This window comes from Camelus ferus, chromosome 12, assembly GCF_009834535.1.
Source record: "Camelus ferus isolate YT-003-E chromosome 12, BCGSAC_Cfer_1.0, whole genome shotgun sequence".
In the NCBI taxonomy this organism is placed as follows: Eukaryota; Metazoa; Chordata; class Mammalia; order Artiodactyla; family Camelidae; genus Camelus; species Camelus ferus.
The window spans coordinates 6,926,595-6,945,564 of NC_045707.1; the positions used below are offsets into that span (position 1 = coordinate 6,926,595).

At 53.5% G+C, this 18,970-nt stretch overlaps 1 protein-coding gene across 2 annotated transcripts in view; it reads right to left on the bottom strand.

Annotated features, from left to right (window-relative positions):
• Nucleotides 1-18,970, bottom strand: part of NFAM1 (NFAT activating protein with ITAM motif 1) — a 92,295-nt gene that overhangs the window by 31,251 nt on the left and 42,074 nt on the right. The window contains exon 1 of one of the 2 annotated variants that reach the window (XM_014567986.2): nucleotides 4,833-5,076. The exons of the other annotated variant lie outside the window; for it this stretch is intronic. Within the exon in view, the coding sequence (XP_014423472.1) occupies nucleotides 4,833-4,932 (100 nt within the window). The 5' untranslated portion in view covers nucleotides 4,933-5,076. Of the gene's footprint in view, nucleotides 1-4,832; nucleotides 5,077-18,970 lie in introns of those variants that run through there. 2 annotated transcript variants of the gene reach the window in all.

An 18,970-nucleotide genomic window follows, 5' to 3' on the forward strand; every position in this document is an offset into this window, starting at 1 on the left:
CTCCACCTGGGCGGAGAGGAGCCCAAGGCTCAGGGAGGGCAGGAGGCTCACCCAGCCACACCTCACACCAGGACCACACCCTGGACCCCAGGCACCTCTCCTGGGGGCATCACGTCTCCACCCTGCTCAGAACTCCTGGGGTTGTCTGGCCAGGAGTGGAATTCATCCTGCTATTGTTCGTATTTCCCAGGCACCCCCTGGGTACCAGGCACTGTGCTGGGAGTCAAGGATTTGAAGCCAAGTAAGTCCACACATGTTCTGCCCTCTAGCAGCTCACTGTCCACACAGGGGGGCAGATGGCACGGAGAGCAGCAGCCTTAATGGGAACATATCCCCTCGAGGCACCAAACACACGTGTGCCTGAGACCACACGTGCGTGTTCACAGCCATAGACGGGAACACCTGGAACGTCAATCATAACTAAATAGAAGGCAGTACATTCATTCAACAGGACACTCCACAGCAGGGGTTGACAAAAGTGTTCTGTAAAGGGCCGGATAGTAAATATTTTACGCTTTGCGAGCCATATGGTCTGCATCACAGCTACTCAACTCTGCTGTTGTGGGGCAAAAGCAGTCATCGATGAGCTATGAATGGATACGCATGGCTCTGTTCCAATAAAACTTTATTTATGGACGTGGAAATGTGAATATAGTCATCACTTGGTATCCACGGGGGATTGGTTCCAGGATCCATCACAGATACCAAAATCCACAGATGCTCAAGTCCTTTATATACAATGGCATAGGATTCCTATGTACAGTTGACCTTGAACAATGAGGTGGTTAGGCGCACCGACCCCCCGCACAGTCGAAAATCCAAGTATAACTTTACAGTCAGGCCCTTGGTATCCACGGTTCCACATCCTCTGATTCAACCAACCGTGTAGCACTGTAGTAGTTACTATTGAAAAATATCCACGTGTGAACGTACCTGCCAGTTTAAAGTCACGTTGTCCAAGGGTCAACTGCACTTCCAATCATCTCTAGATTACTTACAATACCTAACACAATGTGAGTGCAATGTGAGTTGCTGTAAATACTGTGTACAGGGTTTCCTCGTGCACTGCAAATTCAAGTTTTGCGTTTTGGAATTTTCTGAAAAAAACTTTTTTCCAAATATTTCCGATCCACGGTTGACTGAATCTGCAGATGAAGATCCGGCGGATACGGAGGGCTGACTTTATTGTATAATTTTCACATGCCGTGAAATATGTATTCTTTTTCTGATTTTTTGCCAACCATTAAAAAAATATAAAAACCATTAATAACTCGCAGGACGTACAAAAAGGCAGTGGGCTGGATTAACCTCATGGGCCAGGGTTTGCAACACCTGCTCCTCAGCAATGGAAATAAACAAACTTCAACCACACTGTCAACAGGATATATTTTCAAGAACATAATGTTGAGTGAAAGAAGCAGGTCACAAAGAACATGCACAGTGTCATTCTGATTACACAAAGTCCAAAAATAAGCCAGACTAATCTATATTGTTTAGGGATGCAAATTAAGGATAAAAGTATAAGGAAGTACCATGAAGCCATTGCCTTAAATTGAGGAATGGTGGTGCCTCTGAGGGGAGAGGGACAGTCTTGGGGTGGGGACCAGGGGCTTTGGGGCACACGAATGCTCTCTTTCTTGCCTAGAGGTAGACACACAGGCCTTTGTTTTATAATATTTATTGCACTTCTCTGTGCATGTATTATATTTCACAATTTAAAAAGAGAAAGCAATGACAATGGGACCTATTGGGATGGCATCTCAACCCCTACCTGAAGGCATTTATAATTCACGGGGAATTATATCCCAGTGCGAATGGTCTCCCACAGCTCTGCTAAGAGACGCTCCTCTCCAGTCAAACTGAACCTCTCACCATTCCCGCCCCCGGCTCTGCCTTCTGGCCTCCCAGCCTTTATTCATGCAGTGCCTGCCACCCACCCACCTGCTCCGCCTCCGCCCCCCCTCCCCCTCCAATACTCCCCCTGCCCACCTCCAGCAGAGAGGTGCTTCTCCTCCGCCTGCCTCGAAAGCTCTTTATTGGGATTAGACAAAGATGAAAAGCAGAGGCCAGTCCTGACAGAGGCCTGGAGCTGCAGGAGGGGAGGCAGCAGGCTCCTGAACATCTTTTGGACAACAAAGGGAGTGGTGACACCTGGGTCCAAAGCAAACGGGGGAGGGGAGGCAAACCTGCATGGGGAACTCTTGCCTTGGGTTGTGTTCTGTGGGTGAGTCTCACAGTTTCCACCAGGCTGAGAGTAGGGGCTGTGGCTTGTTCACCACCAGTTCCCCACCAGTGCCTAGAACTGGTCCACTTCAATGGATATTTGAGAAATAAATATAGCCCAGAGTTCTGAAAAGGCCAGGAAGGGAAAGGAGACTGACATTTGTTAAGGACATCAAGGTTCAGAAAGGTTAAGTAACTTGCCTGAGGTCACACAGCAGTCAATAGACAAAGGCAGGACTTGAACATAGTCTGTGTGGCCCCAAAGCCTATGGAGGTGACTGAGGCCTGGTGGAAACAGGGCTAGAGCAGGTGCGCAGCTGCTCCTGGGAAAGCAGAGCCTCAAGCTCAGAAGATTCACTTCTGGGGGAGAGCCGTTGCCCATGAGAACATAGGTGGCCGCCAGACCCTTTGAGGGCTCAAGAGACCAGAGGAGAGTAGGGAGAGGATGGTTGGGAGCAAGAAAAGTCCTGAGATTAGATCCCAGAGTGGGCCGGAGACCCCTGGAAAGGTCAGAGTGACCCCACAGAGCCTGTGGGATCCCCAAGATGTTGAGCCAGCCAACTGAATCTTGCACTTCCGTTGGCTCTGCTAGGCTGGCAGGTGGCTGACATTCCCTGAGTCCTAACCACGTGCCCTAGCCACTCAGTCTCAGGATGTGTTACCAGGCGGGCACTACGATCACATCCATTTAACACATGAGGCCGTTGAGGCACAGCAACATTAAGAACCTGCCCAGAGGCCCAGGGTGAGTCACAGAGCTCAGATTCAAACTCAGGCTGAATGCTCGTGGCCTGCACACAACCTGGCATCATGCATTGAGCCCCGGCTTCAGTGAGGATGCTCCCCAGGACGCCTGTGGACATGGTTGAGGGCTGCAAGCTGGGTCTTGGTGCTGGCGGTCGATGGAGCTGGTTGCACTAGGCTGATGGGTGAGGTCAGGGGAGGTCGGGGGACGTGGGAGAGGCAGGATTCCTTCTACCAAAGCCTCAAAGCTCAGAGATAAGAGGGTGGGGAGGGGCATGGCACCCACAGAGGAGGGACTAGGAATAATGGGGTGCTGTCTGCTGATCCAAGAGGTTCTAGGAGACCGCAAGGTGTTTCCACCTCTTGTGAAAGAGCAGAATTTCTCTTTTGTATAGTGTTTGTTGCAATACTGGGGGGAAAAAATCTGTTGTTTGTTTGCAATTAAGACAGTTACAAAAGTGCAGCCCGCAAAGTCTCTTCCTCTCAGTTACCGGGATGAGCCAGGTCCCTTTTGGGGAAGAGGGACCACATGAAAAGAAATGATGGGAACTAGGGGGAAATTAAGCTAAAAATGAGTAAGAGTTCCAAAGCATTGTCACCATCAAAGTGCGTTTCCTCAGGCCGTCTTTGCATCCTTATCTCTAGTGGGGCAGGAGGGGGAATGCAAGGTGCGCAATATTAAAGGAGATGATATGGAAAGGGGTCTGGCCCCTGAGGCCTGCGGCAGGTACCACACAGCCAGGTCTTGCCTCACTAAGGGTATAGATTTTTCTGTGAAGGATGTTCTTTACAAAGAAAGATGAGAAGAGTCCCGGGTATCAAGGGTCCTGGCTCGAGGTTCAGGCTCACTCGGGTCTGAACTTGACCTCTACTCACCCTGTAGGCCTTGAGCAAGCTACATGGCCTCTCTGGGCCTCAATTTCCTGTTCTTAAGTGGTGCTAGTGGGGACGGATTCCCAAGGGTGCCTGGAGGAGGCTGAGCGTGTGTGAAGCCAGCTTACGTGCTCATAGAGGCTAATTCATGATAATAAGAATAGCTGTTACTGTTCATGGTATAAAGGGGAGGCAGAGGTTGGGGGACAGCTCCTGGAAGAAGAAGGAAGGCACCCAGCCTGCACCGCAGGTGGGGGGATTCTGGGATCACAAGACGGTTGGCACTGCCCAGGTGAGGCTGAGACTCAGGGACTTCAGGGTGGGCAGCCCTGGTGAGGGGCACTTCTCGGGGTTCTCTGGCCTAGATGAACTCACCCCAAGGCCACCAATCCCAGGGCCTGGCTTAGATCCAGGTCAGCCAGCTTCTGAGAGGGAATAGGGACCAGGGAAGGGGTGCAGCATTGGCCCCCAGAAAGTAAAGCTGTGGCCTCTGGTTGTATTTCAGGAAGTGGGAGGTCACCCTCTCTGGCAGTTCTTGCCCCCAGCCCAGTGCCCCCATGGCCAGCGGCTGGCCTCCCTCCTGTCCCCTGGCTAACATGGGCCACAACACCGCTTGCTTGGCCATAAGATGCCTTGGGGGAGAGCTGTCCCTGCTCAGTGATCCCGCATCTAACCCAATGCCTCCAACCCAATGCCTCCTGCAGCAACGCCCACCCACCTTGTTGAAGGGCCAGGAGGTCAGGCTGTGCTGGGAGGGAGGCTGTTCCAGCCGCGAGGGAGGAACACTGCCCCCGCCTCTTCAAAAGCCATCTTGGCAAGGCATTAGCTAAACATCTCCTGGTCCCTGAAGGCTTCCCCTGTGAAGTCTGCAATGTTCAAACGCAACCAGCAAATCACCAGAGACAGGTCCCGGGAATTAGCCGCCCGGCGGATGAAAGTGGCTCTGATGTGTGTGAGCCAGAGAGCACGCGAGAAGAAGGGAGACCGCGTACCTGCGAGCTGCAGGGCCCAGGGGAGCAGGAACAAGCCCAGGAGTCGGGGGGCCAAGTGGGGGCCCGGCGGGGCACACCACCATGGAGGCCAGCTCTCCATCCTGGCCTCCGGTCAGTGTCCCTCCTTCCTCTTCAGCTCACAGGAGGGGACAGCCTGCTGGCAGCCACAGTTCCCCTTCGCCTCCCCACCAAGCTCCTCCCTGGCCGCCCTTCTGCTTCCTCAAGGCCTCCCTTGGCTGCCTCATCCCCTCAGTAACTCCGGACTTTCCGCGCAAGCAGTGGGAACAGCCCCGGGCTGGTGGGCGCCAGGTGAGGGATCGGGGTTCACACTGGTCCAGGAGAAGAACCCGGTGGGGTATCTCCCCTCCTCGGCCCCTGTCCAGCTGGCAGCCCGTCCAGAAGCCCTGGTGACAGAGGGGCCCCAGGATTCCCACGGGTAACCCCAGGGCTGGTTTAGCTGCTCACATCTGAAACTTTAAAAAAAAAAAAAACCACATTCACAAAAACTTCCCCTCTGAGAGACCCAGGAGCCTCTTGATGAACGTGCTCCTCAGAGAGCAGGGTTTTGGGTGGGGGCGGAAGTGGTTGGGAGAATGGGGAGGGGCAGGCAGTCGGGGTGAGGGCAGGAGCCACAGGCTCCCAGCTTTACGTGGTGCCCAAAAGCCAGCCACCCGTCTCAGCCCAGCGACGGCCACCGAGGGACCCCGGCAGAGGCCCAGCGAATGCCTCCTCTCAGGCCCACCTCAAATGTCTTTCCTCCCTGCAGCTTCCCTAAATTTGCATTCATCCCCTCCCCCACCAGGAGACACATGAATTGCTTCCCCATCTGGCTCGGACCACAGCCCCTGTCCTCACTTCCACAGGCACCAACGTAAAAGGGTAATTATTTGCCAACTGGGCCTCTTTCGCCAGCAGACTGGGAGCTGTTCAGCCCTGGCACTCCAGAGCCCAGCACCGGGGAACGCTGGATGGCGTGGGGGACAGATGTCTGCCTGTGTGTCTGCAGCGGCAGAGGGAAGGGGTCTGGGGTGGTGTTGAGGAGGCAGCTGGCATGTGGAGGGAGCTGCGGTGAATGGCAGGTGGTGGGTTTCCACACAAGCCGAGCACGTCCCCTCCTTCCTCCATCAGTGCCCTTCAACCCTCTAGATAAAGATTATTATCCCCATTGTACAAACTATGCCCCCAAGAGACAAAGCAACTTGCCTAAGATCGGGGCAGGTACTTGGGGCGGGCATTTAATGCCCAGGTGTGTGAAGCCGGAGCCTCTCACCCTACCCTTGACGTGGCCCCCAGTGATGGCAGGACAGGTTCCAGGTTCCACCCTCCGTCCGAATGCTCTTCCTTTGGCCACTTTGCACACAGTGAAAGCCAGATGAGGTTTCCCACCAACTCCAGGAGTGCCAGGAGGACCGCAAGCAGGAGCAGGGCCCGCCCACCAGGTGAGGAAGACGTATGAACACGAGACGTTTCCTACTGGCTGGGGGGTGGCGGGGACCCCAGTGGTATTGACTGTTGATCCATCACAGTGATATATGATCGCATATGTCACAGCGAGACACAGATAATCTGCTTCACGCTGTTTCCGAGCTCCTGGGGGTAGCAGGTTGTCTAAGCACCTCGATGCCATGGTGATAGACGTCATGTTAATGCCTCCACGCACGGAGGGAGCATTAGAAAGGCATCGGTCTGCGCCTCCGGGAGTCTCTTTATGACTTGGCATCGGGAGGCAGCTGAGTGCCAGGCTGCCTTGGAACATGGACCTGGCTCTGCCTCCACGCCTGCCTGTCTGCTCCCGGGCTGCTGCCCCCTCGTCCCTAACGGTGCAGCCCATGCTCCAGATCTGCACACCCAGAGCCTCGGGAGCTTTGCCGCCTCTGGGCCTGGGTCCAGCCCACAGCCTCTTACCTGCCTAGGGCCTCCTGTTTTGTCTTCTTCACCCCTAACTCCCCTGAGCCCAGCACAGTGCCGACACCTAGTATGTGCTTGATAAGTATCAGTGCACGAATGATGGATGAATGAGCATTAGATGGGGGTAAAATGCCTTCCTCCTGGGCTTCCTGTGAGGGTGGGTGTCTAACATCAAGCCTGGCACACAGTAGGCTCCCAACAGACCTCAGTGGGATGGTGGGACTCCAGGGTGGGATGGGAGGAGGCCCACGCCCTCCCCATTCAGGCTCCTGGGCTCTAGAGCACATACGTGACTTGAAACGAAGTGGCGGGGGTCTTGGGTCATTATAGAGTTTCCCAGATGCTCTGAAGCCACACAGCCTCCTGGGGAGAGGCAGGCACCGACACTCCGCACAGACTCAGTGGGCCCAGGCTGTACTGTCAGCGCCTCAGGGACCAGGTTGATGGAAATGAAACCGCAACACATTCAGAAATCTCATTTTCTTCAAAATTCTCCACCTCCTTTCACCAGTGAACTTGCTGGACTTTGCTCATCAACTCTTTTCCTCCCCTGTCCTGGGCGGGACCTACGAATAAGCGGGTGAAAGGAAGAGCAGAGGACACGAGGCCCTGTTGGCATCTCCCGTGGGCAGCCCCGGGCTTTGCAGCCTTTGGGCCAGGCGCCCACAGCTGAGTCTGCAGGCGAGGGCCCTGGAGACAGCGCATTTCAGCTCTTACTCTGATCCAGTCATCTGTCCGCCTGTCCATCCATCTATCCATCCATCCGTCCATCCATTCATCCGTCGGTCCATTTACTCATCCGTCCACGCATCCATCCACCCCTTCACATTTTGCTGAGTGCCTGTTCTGCACCAGGCACTGGCCTCAGCAGAAGGATGCAGAAGTGAAAGACCTCGCCTTTGAGGGGCCCATGTATTGGTGGGAGAGGAATAATCAGCACAGTTAAGCATCAAATAACAGTTCAGAGCCATTAATCAACACCAGACACTGTCCAGGATGATTTTAATCTACACATCAATTTAATCCTCACTGCAATCCCATAAGGTAGGTACTATGATCACTTCCATTTTACAGATAAGGACATTGAGGCACAGGGAGGTTAAAATAAAATTTGCCCAAGACCACACAACTAAGAAATGTGTCCAGGGGAAGCGACTCTGAGGATGGCTCCTGCTCACTGCTCCAGCCCACCTCACTGGTAGAAGTGTGTACAGAGCAAAGAGGGAGGTAAGGGAAGAAACAAATTACTTGGGGTGGAGGGGGTAGGGGGTGCCCAGGAGGACTTCATGGAGGAGGTGGCAGTTGTGAAGGAGGAGGAAATGGGAGAGCACACATGTCCCCTGCAGTCCTAAGACACCTTGTCCACACAAAAATTAAAACTTTCCAAACTGGACCGCAATTGCTGGCCTCTGTACACTTAAGAGCCTACTGTGTGCCAGGCAGACTTTAGTCATAGTTTTGCCCTCAAGATGTTCCTCATCTCCAGAGGAAAACAGAATCCCCAGATAGGATTTCCAACTGCCCCAAGTGAGCAAGGGTGAGTGAGCAAGCGAGGCGAGGCCCCTGGCCTGGCTGTGTTTGGCTCTGATGCTCAGAAGCTGTGGCGTCTCCTTTGGTTTCCTCCCCAGGCTGCACTGAGCTCTCTGTTACTGGAGGTGTGCAAACCCATCTGGAGGCCATCTGCCCTGCACGAGGTGGGAGACTGCTGCCCGGCCTGGAAGGCTGGCCTGGCCAGTCTCTAAAGTCCCTTCTCAGTTCAAGCTGCCCTGATTTTCACCTGTTTATGAAGTATTTCTTTCATGACAGACACAGTTCTAAAGGCTTTTCATGTACTGACTACTTCAGTCCTTACAGAACCCTCGTGTGGGTGGGTGTTATTACTGGCCCTATTTTACAGAGGAGGGAGCTGAAGTTCAGAGACAGTAAGCCACTTGCCTAAAGCCACACAGCTAGTAAGCTGTGGAACAAGGGCTTGAGCTCCTTGGCTGCACTTTTAATCACTATGCTCTCCTGTGATTCATTTGATTCTCCCAGTGGGGCTGGTATTACAACCTTCACTTAGTGATGGAGAGAAACAGAGTAAGTGGGCTGCTTGGAGTCTCCGAGGGGACCAGAGTCCAGGGTTTTCCTACTGACAAAATACTAAGAGTTAGATAAGACTTTCCTCGATAACTCTGTTGGGAGGAGGCAGCAAGGAGCTACACCCCCTCCCAAGTGCCTGCCACAATGAAAATAATCCTAAAGGTCTGAAAAAAACAAAGATGGCATTGTTTTTCAACCTTTATTCCATGTTTACCATGTGCCAAGGCCTTGTTAGGTTTAGGCCCTGGTACAGCTGTGTCCCTGGGAGAGACCAGCACGGACCAGGAGGCTAATCACTGGAGGGTCTTGGGTGCAGGCACCAGAGCTTGAAGGTCTTGCACTAATGCTGTCCCTCCTTCCCCTCTGGCCAGGGGACGGCCCCCAGGTTGTTCTGTGCTGATGGCGCCACCTGGTGGCATATGTGGCTCTCACCTGGGATGTCTTCCTCTCCAGCGGCCTCTTCCCTCTCTAGGGGGTCTTGGGCTGCCCAGAGGCCACCAGCCAGGGCTTGAGAAGCAACACTATACAGTGGTGGTGGTGGTGGGGGAGCAGACAGGACAGGCAGGACGGGGAATGTGCTGGGGGCTGGGCGTGCCGGCTGCAGGGCCCCACCGCGCCTGCCTCTCTGCTGCCTTTTCCCGGCACCCACAGGAGCCTCCTTAGAGCCCGCCCCTCTCTGTTCTAACAGCGGCTTTGGCTGGGAGCACTTTAACTCCCTTTGGGGGAACTTCATGGGAAGCAGTTATTGGACCCCAGGCAAACCAGTTCCTGGCTTTGCAGGGACAACTGGGGACTTTCCAGGCAGGACTCCTCATGGTGAGTTCAGCCAATTAAGGAAGCAATTAGCCTCCCCTGAAGCTAATTCATGCATCATCACTCCACACAGTTCCATGGTCCTTTGGGACAAAGGGCCTCCGTCCCTGTGGGCAGAGGGATGTGTGTGGCAGCCACTAACCACAAAGACTCCAGGCCTCACCCAAGATCCAGCTCCACGAGGCTCTGGGAGGCCAGAGGACCTGTGTGTTTAACAGCTGCTGCTTCTCACACTTGAGCAACTGCCTGAAGCACTTCCCAAGGCAGATCCCCAAGGCGCTGTGGGCAGGAGGACGGGCAGCTCTCCAGGCGGCCTGCTCTGAGGGGCCACTGGCCAACGAGAGCCCTTCAAAGAGAACTGGTGGTCCCTCTCTCCTTCCCTCTCTTTCTCCTCTCACTTGTCTCCCCTCCTCCACCCTTCCCCTTGGAAGGCCAGCTGGTAAATCTGGAACAAATCCCCTCCATTTACACGCCTCCTATCGACAGGGGTTGGGGTGGGGGGTGGGCAGTTTCATCACTTACAATTTGGGGGTGAGATATCTGCCTTGCACTGATTGGTGAAGAAAAGTTGTAGTAACAGATGTGAGAGCACTTTGCAAAGAATAAGACATTGGCTGAAAGTAACTGTCCTGCCTTAAACCTTTCCCGAGCCTCTCTCCTGCAGGTCTCTTTACAAGGGGCTGGGGCGGGGGCAGCATTCACAGAGAACAAGAGTCCAGCCCTGGGAGGTTAGGCAGGTACAGCCCCCACAGGTGGGCAGTTATGGATGAGGAAATCTGCAGGTCTGGGGGGGCAGCAGGGAGACATGCAGGGGGGGTGGGGAGTGGGAACCGGAGGAGGGGCAGAATGGGAAACCTTCCAGGTAGCATGGGGCCCTCGAGTTGGCCCTGGTAGGGCTCCGGAAGCAGGGTGTGGGGGCTGGGCAGCGGCAGGGGACTCTCCCACCAGCCGACCCCGACCCCTCGGGAAAGCTCTGCCCCCCCTCTCCTCCCTGCCAGGAGCTGCTCGTCCTCTCGCCTGTCTCCCCATCGCACTGTGGCTAGGCCAGCTCCCTCAGACTCCCGTGCCCGGGGGGGACCTGGGTCACAGTCAGAAGGCCTTAGGTTCACAAATGGCAAAGAACCCAGGTCAACACCTCTAATTCCTACGGGAGTCCAGTAGTCCCTCCAATGACCCACAAGGAACTTTTGTTCACTTGTTCGTTCATTCAACAAACATCTCCAAGGCATTGCTCAGGGCCAGGCCAGGGTCCTGGGCACCCTCCACCTAGGACAGTCACAACCCAGTGGGAACCCAGCCTGAAGGGGACCCAAGCCCAGACCAGGCTGAGCCTGCCAAGGAAACCACGGCTACAGCATTCACAAAGTCTTAGTAAGAAGCTCCCCGGAGCAGAAGGCAGAGAACCAGCAGGAGGGGCTGGGATGTCAGGTCCAAGCTAAGGAGGGGAGGCGGGAGAAGGGCCCAGGGGGGCCAGACTGGAAAGGTCTTCCTCCTCCCCCATCCTCTGATGAAACTACCTTCTCTCTCCAAGGTCAACAGTCAGATGAATAAATACATTTATTTTTCTGTTAAAAAATTACTGGTATTGCAATAGTATCAATCTCTACTGTTTGCATTTCACATGTACAGATTTTCAGCCACACTCTGAGTTAAGCAGCTTTCTAGCTGTTCCTGGAAGCCTGGCCTCATTTATGATACAGTTTCTGAGTGGAAAGACTTTCTCCGGAAGACAGCTCATTTGGAAGTAAAGAGACTTCCTGCGTTCGCTGGAGTGAAAATCCCGCTCTGTACAAAGCACTGAGGAGAGGCCGTGGGCTCTGTAGGACCAGAAACCCGCAAGGGGCGTGCTGATGGGCAAGAGTCCCTCATCCAGACAGAAAAAGGAAGAGAAAGAATCAGCTGAGGCAAATACTCCTGGGGCATTTCCAGCAGGTCACAACAGGTGAGCAGCTGCCCTGGGGCCCTGAGAGCTCACTCACCCAGAAGCCTCCTGCCCAGGAAGCGCCCCCACCCCCGGGAGGCCAGAGGGAGGTGTTTCAGGCTCCTTTCATCCGACGTGGGCAAAAGTATTCCTGAGCAGCAGCCCAGCCTGGCGGGGCGCCTGTGCCTGAGTCACTGCATCCCTGTGCCCCGCTGGCCGTTACTTTTCCTTTTTTCCTTCCCTGAATGTATTTATTGATCTTTATGTCACCACTCCCTGGAAGATGAGACATGCATATGTCGTGACCATCCCCGAGGTGCCCACGGGACCGGGGCTGGGCTCCTTGTCAGAGGCAGCTGAACTCAGAGTGGGCAGGAGGCCGTTTGCCACCTGGCCTGGGGCCTGAACCCAGGCGAAGGTCCCCTCACTCCTCACCCACAGCCTTCCAGTCCTCTTTGACAGCACCCTACGGTCCCCTTCCCTCAACACTGAATTGCCCACTCTGGCCTGGCCAGTGCCTGGGGAAGGGGAGGGTGCGGGGCAGGTGGCCCCAGAGCGAATGGACCTCGTCTTTGCCAGATGCTGGGCTTGCTCCATCCTCTCAGCCACCCTGTCAGGCAGGTTCTACTGTATCCACATTTTGCAGATGAGGAAACTGAGGCTCAGAGAAGGGAAGTCACTTTTCCAAGACCACACAGTCAGCAAGGGCAGAGCTAGGGTTGGAATCCAGTCCCGCCTGCTCACAAGAGCTGCCTTGTAAGGATCTCTGGGGTGTCTGCACTCCCAGGTGAGTTATCTGCAGCCTCTACCCCTCCCAGCCCCTAACCTGCCCCCCTCACCGGCCACAGCCATCCCTTCTGGGGTGATGACACCCCCATCTCTGCAGGTCCTCCACTAAGCACATGCATCTCTTGAATGAATAAATGAATAAATGGTAAACTGGGAGAGGAGTCCTGATGAGGCCTAACACAGAGGTAAAAGGGACCCCACAGGGGATTATAATCAAATTAATAGTAGATAAATATGACTTTGGTTACAAATTTGTAGAAAGAAGATGTCAGAATCTGAAAACGTAGAAAATGTAGGAAAGAATTGGCCAATGTGTAAAATTATAAAAGAATAGGAAAAGTTGGCCTCAGAATGCGGTTCCTCCTTCAATTCAATTCTTCAGGTGTTTCAGCGGTGCTCCCCAGGACAGGGCCTTGTGCTTGGTGCTATGAACATTGGAAAATCAGACACCGTCCAGATCCGCCCCTACCCCTTGTGGGGACATCAGATCCCTGTGTCACAGACTCCCCATGAGGGACATGACTCCCTGTTTGACAGAGAAAGCCCAGAGCTGGGGAAGCCAGTCAGCCAGGATCCACAGCCAGGCAGCGGCAGGACCAAGCCCCTCTCTTCTCTGTAAACCACCTGCTTTCGACGCAGAGGAAGTGGCGGTCTGAGGCTTACACAGTTTTGAGGGGGCTCTCAGTGGGGGAAAAAATGCCACAATTACAGAGCCAAAATTAGGTATGACAGCGAATATTAACTTCCCCTACTAGTGAGAGTAGAACTCACAAGTTACAAATTCTAAAAGGCTGACAAAACCATAAACATCAAGCAACCCAGGAAAGTAACAGGATATTCTGTATTAACTACCCTACCACCTCTATAACCCATCCCCTGGGACTTTCTGGAACACCATGTTCCATAGACAGAGCATAAGCTTGGACCAAGTTTCCTTCATAGGTGAGCAGGAAGAATTCATGGCACATTCAGTTTCCTCACACAGGGACTAACCTTAAGTGCTGCTTGGATGGCTGACCCTTGAGACCCAGCGTGGCTTTGATGTCTTCTCTGCAGAGGCTTATGAGTTTTGTGTTATGTTTGTTGGTGTCAACGGCATACAAGAAATTTATCTTAGTCCATCGTGTTCATTGGATGCCATCTTCTTCACTCACTGATGGAGAATCCCTGGAAACCATCCATACCCTCAACAGCCCAAGAACTGGGCTACATGGGGAGGTAACTGTGAGCCATGTGAAACAGCCCACAGTCCCGAGCTAACACATTCCCAAGTCGACCTCCCCCAGCACGCCCACAGCCAGCCCAGCACCACCCGCCTGGATGAGAGGTGGGAACGGAATCATAGCGGAAAAAAGTTTAACTGACTGAAGTTAGAATGCCTCCCATCTGCAAATCTCAAAGAAACCTATGACCATGTGAACACACTGCAATGACATATTGCAATTCAGTGGTCAAAATAAAGGATTTGCTTTTACTGAATGGCACTAATAGAGCAGTGCATGCAGGCAGGTGGAGCCAAGCCCCTCCCTGGCTGAGAAAGTGCCCCAAAGGGAATGCCAAATTCCCCTAGTTTGTGGTCTCCATGGGAAGGACCAGCCTTCAGAACAACCCTTGCAGGTAGGGGTGGCTTTTCTGCCTTATAGGAAACCGGGTCTGGACTTGGAGGAAGGAGATCTGGGTTCAAGACCCAGCCCTGACATTTCCTACCTGTGGGCCCTGGGCAAGTCGCTGGGTCCTCCCCTCCTCTGACCCTCCCCTTCCTCCTCCGCGGGGAGACCAGCTACAGAGTGGGAGAGCCTGTAAACTGTGGGAGGCCGTGGATGTGTGGGGCTATTCCCTTCTGTCTGGGGACCACTGCCATTTAGGACTCTGCAGGAGGTGATTCCCCACCAGGATTTTGAGCCAAACTCCCAACTGGGCTGCGGTTTACCAGCAGGCCAGTCCCTCCTCCCCGCCACCTTGGCCCGGGCCTGCCCTCCACGCCAGGTGCTCTGACTACCCAGGCACCCCAGCAGTCAGGCTCTGAGGGGCAACGAGGCCTCATTTCCTTTTCATTTCAGGCTTGACGGATGACAGAAGGCTCCTCCTCCAGCTGCCAAGAACTCCAGCCCGCAGTTTTTCTCCAACCCGATGGTGCAGGACCCAGCTCCCCTTCATCCTGGCATCAAACGTCTGTTTGATCCGTTTTTCATCCATTTTCCCAAAACGTGGTGATTTGAGGCTGTTCTGAATCTTGCAGGACTACACGTGTTGCACACTGGCAGTGCATGGGTGAAGCCCCAGATCTGGTATTGGATGGATGCCCTGCTGTCTGGCAGCCCCTTCACCCCCCCATGGCCCCCAGGGTCCCTGGCTCTCTCCCCTCTGCCAGAGCCCCAGTAAGGGACAAGGGACACAGGATCACTTAATGCCCTCTGCAGAGGGTCAGGAGAGGCGGTGAACCTGTCCTCACTGGGTGGAGATCTGCTGCCCCCTGGAGGTCGGATGGGGGGGCGGGGGGTGGGACAGCACAGAACAAGGCCACATCCCTGTCCAGATAGCCTGGATTCCACAGCCTCTCTGCTCAGCCTTCCTGACAGTGAAAAAGACTGAGTTGGTGCGGGTTGAGAGTTCTGTATTTCGCATCTTTAGTAATAAGCTTTCTCATTTGGTAGCAAATCCTAGTTTGTAAAGCATTTTTTTCAACCATTTTTTCCCTTGAGCACAAAACCCTGTCGGGTGGCAGCTCCCTATGTCTTAGAGAAGGGAGGCAGGGATCCGAGAAGCTGTGCCAAGTTCATGAGTTACAGTTCAGGAGGCTTACAAGTTGGTGAAACAATGCAAAGGCCAGGGGCGCCTGGATGGGGACCTGCAGATGTCAGGGCCAGGGAGCCAGGGGCCTGGCAGGCAGGGCTGCAGGTGGTGGGAGTGGACCCCAGACCATGGCTCAGGAAGGAGACCCTGAAATCTGAAGGGTAAGGAAGGAGACAGAAGAAAGCTGGTGGAAACAAGGGCCAGTGAGGGTCCTGGGGGGCAGAGTGAAATCGGAGCTCAGAAAGTATAATAATCAAAGATCTATAAAGAAAAAGCTCATCACCCCACCCTCCCAATCCCCAGTCCCTCTCCCCCAAAGGTGGCCACATCCTCAAGATCACCTGCAACCTCCTTCACTCTCCTGACCTGCACACATATAAAGCACAGAGCCACAGCCAGGGAACTGGGCTTGCTTGGTTTTACTGCCATCCTCGGGCCATCCTCACTCTTTTCATGTGCATGCACCTTGCTTTGGGCTTGTGGGCAGGCAGGAGTGGGGCAGCTCCTGCCTGCGCCTGGCTGGTCAGCTAAACCAGAAGGGACGGCCAGGCAGGGCTGCAGTGGAGAAGCAGAGAGGACTGGCCCAGAAGGAGGCAGCCAGCTGGCAGGGAGCTGAAAGAAGCCAGCAGGAGGAGCTGGGGTGGGGTCGGGGGGGACAGCCCTTGTCAACTAAGGGAACTGGGGAGGACAGGGGTCCCCACAGGAAAATCAAGGCTGTTCCTGGGGGTGGGCAGTGCAGGGCAGGAGAGGATGCTGGGCCAGTAAAAACCGGCAGAACCACCCCTATCATAAAAGGATCTGCTTTTGCCAGGCTCTTTTCTAATCCATCATCCACTGCCTCCCATTCCTCCTGGTCAGCTTGTTTCACCACAGACAACACCTGAGAAATTGCTGGGAGAAGGAAGGCGGGAGAAGTGACGAGGTTTATTAGGAACAGTGAGTTTGTGATTTTTCCGCTGCTAAGCGGCAACTCTAGTTCACCTCCCCCACCCTCCCCTCATGGGACGAGGAGATGGGGACAGTGAGGGGGCAGCCCTGCCCGAGGTCTGGGGGTGACAGCAGAAGACAGAGAAGGCTGTGGGACCACCAGTGAGCACCAGGGCTCCAGCTCGCCTCTACCCTAAGAAAGTCTTACTGAAGGTAGTGGGTTGAATTGTGTTCCCCAAAAGATACGTTCAAGGACTAACCCACTGTGATGTGACTGTATTTGGAAATAGGGTCTTTGCAGATATAATTAATTCCTTTCATCTTGAGATGAAATCATCTTGGATCTAGGGGGGGCCTGAAATCCAATGGCTGGTGTCCTTGTCAGAAGAGGAGAGGACACACAGAGACACTGGAAGGAAGGACATGTGAAGATGGAGGCAGAGACTGAGGTGATGTTGTTACAAGCCAAGGGGCACTGGGGGCCACCAGCAGCTGGAAGAGGAAAGGAAGGATTCTCCCCAGAACCTTCGTCAGGAGCGCGACCCTGCCAATGTCTTGATTTTGCACTGCTAACCTCTAAAACTATGAGAGAATAAATATCTGTGGTTTGAAGCCACCCAGTTCGTGGTGCTTTGTTATGGCAGACTCAGGAAGCTAATACACTGAATAAAGAAACCAAGAGAGGATCATTAGAAAGGATGGTGAATTTCCTTAAAAGAAGGCAGGTGAGTGATTTTAAACACCTCTGAAGCCACTTGGGAGCAACCCTTTTACAACACAGAGTTGTAGGAAGGAAATAAAGTAACCTTTTATTGTCAAGGCACATAGCCTTATGAAAAGTCTGGAAAATAGAAAAGAGCATTTACCTGTAATCCCATGATACCCTTTGGACTCTGCAGACCTGGCTTCAAATCCCCACTTCATCTTCCTTTTGACTAGGATGTAATTCACTTCTCTGAGCCTCTATTTACTCATCTGTGAAGTGGGGATAATAATCCTGCCCTCCCAGATTTGTTAGGATTAAATGAGAAAACACACTCGAGGTCCCAGCACGTGCCTGGCTACTTAGTAAGGTGCGCATTGAATACTTGTTCCTTCCTCTTTCTGATAAAAAGCTCCAAAATTATGAGAGTGGGTTTGTTTTAAAATCTCTAACTTTGGATGTATCACAACTTTCTTCCTTTATTTGGAAACAGTGAGGGGTTTCTCTTCTTTTCTAACTTTTAAAGATTCATTTTAAAATTTACATACAGTAAACCTCACTCTTTTTGGTATACAGTTCTCAGGGCTTTGACAAAGGCAGAGTCAGGTAACCACCACCACAGTCAATATAAACAGCATTCCACACCCCTCTCCCCCTTCCCTCCTGGGGCCCCTCTGCGGTCAGCCCTTCCCCCAGCCTCTGGCAACCAATGATCTGTTCTCCTTTTGCCTTTTCCAGCGGTTCACAGAAGTGGAATCACACAGCATGTGGCCTCTGGAGTCTGAATTCTTTCTCTTGACGTTAACGCTTTGAGGCTGGTCCATGCTGCTGCCTTGGGTCCCGCGAGATTCCCTGTTACAGCTGGGCGTGCTTATTAGCCTGCGGACCACGGCCGGCAGCCCCTCCGGGTGAAGGACGCGGGCTGGTCCCAGATTCTGGTGCTTATGAATAAAGCTGCTATAAACATTTCCCGTCTGAGTTTTCGTGTGAGCATGAGTTTCCATTTCTCTTGGGTAAACACCTGGGAGTGGGGTTCCGGGTCCCAATCAGGTTTCTAACGACATCTAAGTCAGACCTGTTACGAGGTTGGGTGGGAGAAGGGCACGGCTCGGTCAGCTCTGGGTCCCTGCCAGCAGCACGAGGATGACAAAGGTCAACTGACTGAGGAGCAAATGTCAGGGGTCACTTCAGCCTCCTCCCATCTGTGCCCTTTCCCTCGGAACGGAACGGAAAAATCGTTGTTTTGGTTTCATTTCCTTTCTCCCACTAATGTTAGGAGGAGGTGCCCAAGAGCAGTGAAAGAATGAAAAGGATCAAAACAGCCCAGGAAAGGGCTGAATGGCCCCCAAACTGGATGATCAAATCCTGAGTAACTGGGAATCAATATTAAAGGACAAAATAAGACCTAAAAAAAAATCCTCACTATATCCTGTTTTTTTTTCTTTGTCACACAACATTACATGTACTTCTAGTGTGCCCTGATCATAAGGGAGGAGGGAAGTTCTAAAGATGAGGAGGCCGTTGCCCCAGAGTCAGATGGGGACCCACTGTCCTCACCGTAGTGGCCCCTGGCTGGAGTCTCTCTGCAGAGCAGTCCTGGACGAGGAGGCTTGGGCGGCTGGACTTGCCCCGTCACTGCCGCTGGGAAGGCAGAGCCACTCTCCTCATTACCCCAGGCCCTGGTCCTGCCCAAACGTAGCCCTGGCACAGCTCAGGGCCAGGGCACCAGCCCTCCCTGCCTTGTCTGTCTCCACAGCTCTAGCCGTTTTTCAAACAGTCCTTATTGCTAGAACAGTCATGGCAACTGTACCAGTCTGGGTTCTCCAGGGAAACAGAACCAGTAAGATGTATATATGGAGGCTGGGAAGTCCTAAGATCTGCAGTCAGCAAGCTGGAGACACCAGGGAGCCGATGGTATAAATTCCAGCCCCAGGAGAAAACCCAGGTCCCAACTCAAAGACAGGCAGAGAGCAAATTCTCCCTTCTTCCGCCTCCCTGGATCCACACTGGGAGGGGGATCCACTTGACTCAGTCTACTGATTCAAACATGAATCTCACCCAGACACACCCAGAATGATGCTTGACCAGATGTCGGGGCATCCGTGGCCCGGTCCAGTTGACATGCACAATGAACAATCCCAGAAAGCAGGGATGAAGAACAGTCCTCATCACCTCCACCCACCCAGGCGGTTCACATGTGGG